Source organism: Papaver somniferum, unplaced genomic scaffold, assembly GCF_003573695.1.
Source record: "Papaver somniferum cultivar HN1 unplaced genomic scaffold, ASM357369v1 unplaced-scaffold_115, whole genome shotgun sequence".
Lineage (NCBI taxonomy): Eukaryota > Viridiplantae > Streptophyta > Magnoliopsida > Ranunculales > Papaveraceae > Papaver > Papaver somniferum.
Window position 1 is genome coordinate 246557 of NW_020620492.1, and position 8575 is coordinate 255131.

The window sequence follows — 8575 nt, forward strand, 5'->3', positions numbered from 1 at the left end:
GCTTTAACCCGGGTAGTCTTCCCGTTCAGGCTTTTAGCCCGGTCATAAAAGGAAGTTCATTCTTTTTGGGTCCGTCCCTGAACCAACGGCTTTTTTTTTTCTTTTTTTTTATTAACTTCAACTTCAACTTCAACATTAGTGGAGATATGAATTTTATTGTTATTTATGCATGATATTTGCCAAGACCTGTCCTCCAACAAATTTGTACTCATTTATCCCTTGAGAGAGTAGGTCTTATGTGGTGCACATTCACAAGATTGACGAGCAATGCCATATCAGACTTGGAAGATACTTTTGTGGCGTGGTTGAAAAAAGCCCAAAATGCTAGCCGTTACTAGTTTGAAGGAAACTTTTTTTTAAAGACAAACAAGAATAATTGGTCCCAAAACTATATACTACTAATTAAAATAGAAATAGAAAATTTCTTCCATTTGACTGGTCGAGATTCCTTGTTCATCACTGTCAAGTGGGTAACACGATTAAGATTGCAAACACCATCGCTCTCAACGAACTTTATTAAGGTAAAACTATTATAATGATTCTTGTGGACGTGGAAAAAGCCACTTCATAACCACATTCAACCTGAAATACCTTCAAAGAGGAATAGTGGACCTTGTAGGCTATGGGTTATGCCATAGGATCCAGTTACAAGGTTACGTGAGGAGCAGTTTTGGAGTGGTTTTTAACAATTTTCAGGGACAGTACAGATGAAAAGAAAGAAAAAAAAAGTAATTACAAATGGCAAAACCGGTTTAGCAATGTTCATTCGCTAAGTCTGTTTAGACTTTTCGTTACAACATAACACAAAAATGAATATTACATGGAGTACATAATCACTGCTGGCAGTACGTACAAATTAGAACACAGTCTTCAATCAATTTTCGGAATTTCAAACGTAAGTTTTGGTAGAGAGCTTATAACCAGATATCATAGCTGACAACGCCAAAGGAAAGAAAGCCAAGAAAGCCATGGCCGTTGAAGCTGAACTCACACTTGATCCTTTCGTAGTAGCTCCGAATGACTTGAATGACTTTTCGAGTCCCCTTATCAACTCTATACTCGGAGTTGCCGCTGATGCAGACGATAATAACAGATACGCAACAATCTGAATAATAAAACACATCACCAAATGAGAAATTAACCATAAGAAAATGAAACATTCAATTCTAGACCATTATATCAACAGGTTACCTGATCTCCAAGGAAATCTACAAGATTCGAAGCGCATGCCTCAAGCAGAAGATTTCCAGTGGAGAGGTAGTTGAAGTGACGAAGATTCTGAAGCAATGTGTATACCGCAGAAATGACGCAAGCGGCCAATACATAACTGCATAATTAGCTCCCACAAAGTATTAATTAGTTAACGAACAAATGGAAAATTATTTGGCGCAAGAAGGTTAACGTGAATTGGATTAGACGGCTACCTGAATCCTTTGATTGTGGTGTTGAAACCCTTCTTACTAGCCATAACTGCGAATCAGATTAAGGAGAAGACAAAAGTTGCGGTCCTCAAAATCAAACTTCCATACTTCAACAAACTCTCAGTTGACGCCGTGGTCCCAATCGGCCTCAGTAGTGTTGGTTGGCCACCAGGTTTTGATGGCACCTCTGCCGCCTTCCCCCCAACTGTTGCTTGGCCACCAGACTCCATCGTTAACTCTGGATATACCAAGCAAGCTAGAGGGATGATGAAATTGCGTTATTGGAAATTAGTGATTGTGTGTGTTAAAAATGGGGTTTGAAGATGTTTTTATAGCACATGCATTCCTTATAATTAGCTGGCCTGCCGGGGTTCATGACTTGAGAGCAACTATCCATGTTGCAAGTTTAAACTAAGCGTCTAATTAGCTGCTTTAGTGCTTACTTTAATCAACAAAATTTCAATTCCGATACAAAACAGCTACAAGCAAATAGTTGTTTTAAGGATTCTAAACAGCTTTAAGGTTTGAAATTTTCTCTTGACAACAGGTTCTGATAATAAACCAGGTTAGACATATTTTCTAGCATTTTGATTGGTCCGAAACTTGATTAGTGATGATAATGATTCAACAAAAATCGTGAAGGGGTGTTACTTGGCAGTTGGCATATGATGAAGTCGTACTATGAAATATTCTTAAATTTGCAAATATTACGCTGATTGAATATTATAAATGAATGCAAATTCAAGAATGTTCTTGGATAATTCATCTCCTAGATAATTAAAATTTCTGTCCAAGAATGTAAGTGAATCTATATTACGTTTTGGAAGATTTTAACATTGAAATACAAAAGAGTGTGTAAGTCGAAAAATTAAAGTTAGTTTGAGAACCAAATTTCCAAGTAATTTCAAATCCAGAAGCTTCTGGTCTCCAAAGAAGCTCTAAACATTTCCAGAGTCAGAAACTCAATCAACAAAAACTACCAAAGCTCTGCAATCCAACACGTTAGAAAGACGTTGTAGGAGCAACTCCAATGGGTTAGTGTTTGTGCTATAACCCCACAATTACAGGACATCCATGGTCACAGGCCAAGGAACTCCTAACAAAGAAACATATGATAGTTAGAATTTTCGAGTGCCCAAACCCTTGTGGCAGACATCAAATACATCAAATAAACCCTTGTCCTCCAGCAGTCTACCTCAATAATGCTTTGATTCATTTACAAACACCTCTAAAACATGGTATGACCAAATAAAACCAGCAGCCGATAAACGAAGGATTCACTCCACACATTAAAAACAGCATGGATTGGCGTAATACAAACACCAACGTACCGAACATAGTGAACTCTTAGATTCCAATTTCGAGCGCAGTTATCCTAGAGAACTCTCATGTTCTCCATCCACAGTTAAACTAATAATACCCACAATGGATAGTCACTGCTTACATGGTCAAGGATTCACTAGTCACGTATAGTTGTTTGATTGATGGTCACTGCTTACATGGTCAATGGGAAGAAGCAAGACGATATTTTGATGAAATGCTGGATCGAGGAATTTCACCGGATACAATAACCTTTAATATATTAATAGATTCATGTTGTAAAGATGGGAAGACCAAAGATGCTTGTGGCTTATTTAAATTGATGGACAAGTTAAACATAAAGCGTAATCAGATTACTTACAACTCAGTGATGGATGGTCTGTGCTTAGCAGGTCGTTTGCAAGATGCGGTGAAACTGTTTGAGTCGATGGTAGATAGGGGCCTTGAACCGGATGATATCAGTTGCACTATATTAATTGATGGGTATTGCAAGAACCGTAAGTTGGATGAAGCTCTAAAGCTGTTCAAGAAAATGAAACAAAATGGATTCCAACATACAGCTTTTGTTTACACTACACTGTTAAGGGGACTATACCGTGATGGAAGAGTCAGAACAGCACAAAATTTGTTTAGTGAGATGCAATCTTTTGGTCTATCTCCAGACAGTGTCACATACCGTACAGTGTTGGATGGGTACTGCAAGAATGGAAAAGTTAAGGAGGCAGTAGAATTGTTTGAATCCATAAAGGGTACTGGTATCTTAGCTGATGTTAATATGTACAGTATTCTTATTCATGGCATGTTCCGAGCTGGCAAGTTGGAAGATGCGAGAAAACTATTTAGTGAAATCCCCAATAAAGGATTAGTGCCCAACATAGTAACGTATACCACAATGATAACTGGCCTCTTTTACAGCAATATGATATTGGAGGCTAAAAATCTAATCATTGAAATGGAAGAGAAGGGTTGTTTGCCAAATGCTAGAACATATGATACCATCACTAAGGGTTTTCTTAGAGCAAAGGAGACTGACAACGCATTGCAATTCCTTGGCAGGATGCGCAAAAGAAAATTTGTCCCGAGTGATTCTGTCGTTTCCTTGTTAACAAACACTCTCTTGGCAGATGAGCTAAAGAATTTGTAATTTTCCGCCAAATTTGTAACTGTTGAGGTAGATTAGATTTCTTACTTGCCTACTCCTGTGTTAAAAAAACAGAAAAACTTGTAGGAAATTTGTGTAGCCTTGTATAGTTTGTAACTGAACTTCTATGTTTTCTTATTCTTTCTCTGCTTTTCTCTAGTTCATAAGTTTTCTTAATAGGATAAACTTTTGCAAGAAAAGCAATGCAATTTGAGTTTATAGTCTGTTCTTTAGTTAATCGTTCAGATTAATTCATTCATGAAAATAATGTTCAAACTGTAAGCTTGGGCAGAAAACTGTCAGGTGGCAAATACAAGGTTCCAGGCTGAAGCAGCGGTTAGAGATGTTGGCATGTTGCTATAACAAAATGGGGATTTATTTCCGTTGATGACAAGAGAAGATTAACAGGTACACATCTATCTAGCATTTTCATTGTTTGTTGTCATTAGCATCAATTTTAAGTTTCTCAGATGAGGAAATGCGTAATGTCTTAGGACTTTGTAATGTGCCCTACTGTAGTCTCTTTACAAATCTACAAACAGGAAGTTCACATTAGAAATAAATTTACATCAGCAGCCATAGCTAGTAAAACAAACAAGATAGTGGTGTTTTATCAAGACCTTTTCAAACTATCTCTAAATCAGAAGTTTACTATTCATATTCTACCTTCTCCATTAGAGGAGTTGGAAGGTAGGACACATATAAGCATGGCGAACCCTGTTACAACTTATGTTCATCAAAATGTTTGAGCATTACCATTGGTATAACTAGAGGAAGATCAGACCATGCTTGCTACTGCTGAATAGGATATCAAAGAACTTGTATGGGGTTGTTCAAACTGCTGAATGATGGTATATATGATGCCATGGATAGCTGCAGTTCTCCCTGCAGACACTTTTTTTTTTTCTGATATTTGTGTCAATGAAGTATTGTTCTTTTTTTTCTTTTTTTTTCTGTTACAGTAGTTCAATGTTTATCATTCGACAAAAGATGGTGGTGAAGAATTTGCAATAAGGGTGTATAAAACTTCAGTTCTAGCATTTAAGTAGTCCACCGAATCATCTCGTTAGCTTGTTGTCACTTGCCATCACTGGCCATTACCATACCACGGCTAGTGTATAGTATATTCAACCTTGATGTTGAAGTCTGTTCACAGCATGTATTTCACCTGACCATGTGATTCAGCTTGTTCTTTGTGATTGCCATATCAGGGATAGACATTGTTTTGACATGGGTAGTGGTACTGCAAAAACAGTCTCTGGAAGTTGTTGAATCATTAGGGTATGTAGTTAGTTTTCCTTGCGTCGACAGTATAAATTGCTGTAGAAAATTCCCCTTGAGCACATTTAACATGCTTAATAGGAAAAATTAAGGAAATTTCACCTTAAGGATATGCTATCGATGTATATGTATTGCTATATTCTGAATCTCCAAGTTCTGAATTTCAGGCTTATGGTTATCGTTGCGGTTTTGGCTTAATGCATTTGCAATGGTTGAGTTCAGCGGAAAACTTTGGCTACAGAAGATGTGATGTCCACTAGGATAAGATTGGGGACTCTGATTTTGTAAAGGTAAGTAGCCCCGCGTCAAGATTCTTTTGCAAGGTTATTGATTCTTAGTAACATATCCTAAATCTATTATTTCATGAAAATCTGCACGGCCTGTAGTCGCTTATCTGTGCATGTCTCGATCTTTGCTAAAAATGTTAAGACCTTACAGCACTATCTTATGGCATTTCCGTCATAATCCATGGAAGTTTGCTCCCCTGAAGAATGCTGAGAAGGATGTCTCAGGATCATAAGTGGCCGGGAAACTGAACATTTTAGATACAAGAGAACAACAGGACTTAATCACTCTCTTATCACAGCTAGAGTAAATCTAAATCATGAATTACTGAGCACATAATCGACACAATTGCGAGCGGTACAAAGAAAAAAGTAAGGAACAATTTTGGAATTCTCTGTAACTTTAAATGTAGTTTTGAGCAGAAAGCTTATAACCAGATATCATAGCTGACCCTGCCAGAGAGAAGAATGCGAAAAACGCCATACTGATGGATGCCGCAGCTGTATCTGTGAATATGTTATCTGCATTTTCCCTAAGCCAATTTGTATGTGGAACTGCCGCAGAAGCAGATGATAGCAGTAGATACGCAACAATCTGCTAATCATATCATACGCTATGTTAACGAACGAAGCAACATCTAGATAATCCAATTCACTGTCACTAACCAATAATTCACTAAAAACTGAATCTAATAACTTACCTGATCACCAAAGAAATCGACCAGACCGGAAGTCCGGTGATCAAACAAAGATATGCCGGTTGACATGTGATGAACTTGACGGCCAACTTGGAAACCAGTGTATAATGTCGAAAGTATGCCAATAGCCACTAGATACCTGCAACTCCACCAAATTTAAATTAGCTATAATCTAATCCAATTCATCGGAATCCTTCACAAATCCGGCAAAACAAGAAAATCACTGTTAATAAAAGGGGTAGAATCGGGGTTACCTGTATTCTTCAACATCGTCGAAATTTTGGCCTCGGTGTTTATTACTAACCATAATTATAAACGAAAGAATTGAGAAAACCAAAGCTGCAATTCTTAAAACCAAACCCCCTTTCTTCAACACATCTTTAATCTTCCATCGTCTAAGAATGGATGTGGTTGTCGCCTCGCCACCGGACGACTCCACGTCTGTGTGAGGTTTCTTACTCGCCTCGACCTCATCTTGAACATACTCCACCGGTTCTTCGACCGGAGTTTTAGTCGTGGTTTCTGCGGGATTCTCCATTGATTCAAGGTTCAAAGTATTGGGATAAATTTGAGTTTGGGGAAAACGAGGATTTAATGGCCGGAGTTTCTTTCAGACAGTGACAAGTAAGATGACAGTTAGGATTTGTCCCAATGCCCAACTCCTACGTGTCGTGAAGTAATTGGCCAGTTATTAATGGAGGCCCAAGAAAAACTTTGGAAGGAATGTTTGACAGCAAAATTGAGCTTGATCCAGTTAGACCGTGGGCCCCCAATTAATGATGAAATCGGCTGATTGGGTCCATGACAGCTAACATTCTTGTCTTGAAATTCCTCCATTATTCTAAAATCAAATTCCTAATACGAGGTCAGCTGACGAGTCTTCGCTCACGAGTTTGGAGATTTCATGAAATACTCCTTTTATGTAAAATTTAATTTAAGTTCTTAATACAATGTATTTTCATTCCTATTAAAAAATAAAAATTCCTAATACGAGGATTACGATTCAAATCTATGACCATAAATATGAGAGATGCTGGTGGTGATACCAGGCTATTAGATGGTGATGTCAGTGACCTGAATTCGAAACTCAGTCAGGCTACTGATCATCTTCCGCTAAAAGTTAGTTAGTCAGCACTTGAATACTGATACAAATATTTAGAGATTTACTACCATTTTTTTCTGTCATGAAACAGCGTAACCAAGTTGAATCATATAATAAAACACAAAAATTAAAATATATCGTTTATCAAATATGACACACTTGTGGTACAAAAGCAAACACGTTATACCAAACAAGCAACAAAAATAAATGAAACAAAACAGTTTAGGAATCCTTTTTTTTCCTTTTTCATACAAATCTAGAAGAATTTTTTTAGACAAGTTTTGAAATGTTCTATTTGTTGAGCTTAAAAGCAGATATCGTAGCTGACGCGGCCAAATTTAAGAACGCAAGGAAAGCCATGCTGGTGGAAGCTGCAATCATACTTGATGTCTCGTTACTCGCTAACAACTCATATTCCACCTCCCTCATCGTAGCTATAAATGGAGCCGCTGCTGATGCAGAGGATACCAACAGGTATGCAATTATCTGGGTAAAAACAAATCAGCAGCATAAGAAAATGAAGCATTTTGTACATAGGTCACAAAAAAGCACTCAGCTCAATATAACCCACCTGATCTCCGAAGAAGTCAACAAGACTGGTAGTACGCTGCTCAAAAAGAGATTTTCCCGTCGAAATATAGTAACTTTGGCGTGTAACTTGAAACGTTGTGTATACCGTGCAAAGGATGCCAGCAGCCAATAAATACCTGCAGAAACTCCCACAAAAATATTAGTTAACGAATCACGCACCGATTTAATTTGAAATGATCATCAGCAAACAAAATTAAGAAGCTAAGATGAGTCAGATTAGACTGCTACGTACCTTAACTGATGTAATCCATCGAAATTTTTGGTACAAGCCATAATAATGAATGAAACTACCGAGAACACTAAAGCTGCAACCCTCAGAATCAAACTTACTTTCTCACTCTTTCCTGGCCTCGCAGCCGGAATTGCTTGACCACCAGACTCCATGTCTGTCCGAGGGTTGGCCGATGGTGCAGAAGGTTTTGTTTCTTTGTAGTTCTCCATTGTTGACTCTGATATACCGATCAAACTAATATTAAGAGGTATTGGGATGAATTTGAGCCGAGGAAAGAAGATCAGTAGTGTTTGTATGTTAAGAGATGGGAGTGTAAAGAGGTTTTAATAGTATTTGTTTCTTTGACAACTTAAAGTTATGTTTGACTAGTACTCTTTGATTAGAACCAGTTTTCTTACTACTATACAAAAAATTGCGGCCAATGAGGTCCCATGAAAGAAACTATGGAGGTCGGAAGTTTAAACTAAACTTCTAAAATAGTTGCTTTGGTCAACCAAAGCCTTCT

General features: G+C 37.7%; 4 protein-coding genes across 4 annotated transcripts; 1 reads left to right on the top strand and 3 right to left on the bottom strand.

The window, feature by feature from the left end:
- Positions 1-889: 889 nt before the first annotated feature.
- Positions 890-1519, bottom strand: LOC113329056 (CASP-like protein 4B4). Its single transcript, XM_026576026.1, has 3 exons — positions 1425-1519; positions 1192-1327; positions 890-1105 (listed from the first exon to the last, which is right to left on the bottom strand). Exons 1-3 carry the CDS (start codon positions 1466-1468, stop codon positions 890-892), a joined length of 396 nt encoding a protein of 131 aa, XP_026431811.1. The 5' UTR covers positions 1469-1519.
- A 1346-nt stretch (positions 1520-2865) lies between these two features.
- On the top strand, positions 2866-3885 carry LOC113329057 (pentatricopeptide repeat-containing protein At1g62590-like). Its single transcript, XM_026576027.1, has one exon. The coding sequence runs from the start codon at positions 2866-2868 to the stop codon at positions 3883-3885; it is 1020 nt and encodes a 339-aa protein (XP_026431812.1).
- Positions 3886-5740: 1855 nt separating this feature from the next.
- On the bottom strand, positions 5741-6704 carry LOC113329281 (CASP-like protein 4B1). Its single transcript, XM_026576239.1, has 3 exons — positions 6400-6704; positions 6149-6284; positions 5741-6042 (listed from the first exon to the last, which is right to left on the bottom strand). Exons 1-3 carry the CDS (start codon positions 6681-6683, stop codon positions 5851-5853), a joined length of 612 nt encoding a protein of 203 aa, XP_026432024.1. The 5' UTR covers positions 6684-6704; the 3' UTR covers positions 5741-5850.
- Positions 6705-7355: 651 nt separating this feature from the next.
- Positions 7356-8345, bottom strand: LOC113329042 (CASP-like protein 4B4). The gene is made up of 3 exons (XM_026576015.1): positions 8071-8345; positions 7819-7954; positions 7356-7733 (listed from the first exon to the last, which is right to left on the bottom strand). The coding sequence occupies exons 1-3, from the start codon at positions 8277-8279 to the stop codon at positions 7539-7541; spliced, it is 540 nt and encodes a 179-aa protein (XP_026431800.1). The 5' UTR covers positions 8280-8345; the 3' UTR covers positions 7356-7538.
- Between the last annotated feature and the right edge of the window lie 230 nt (positions 8346-8575).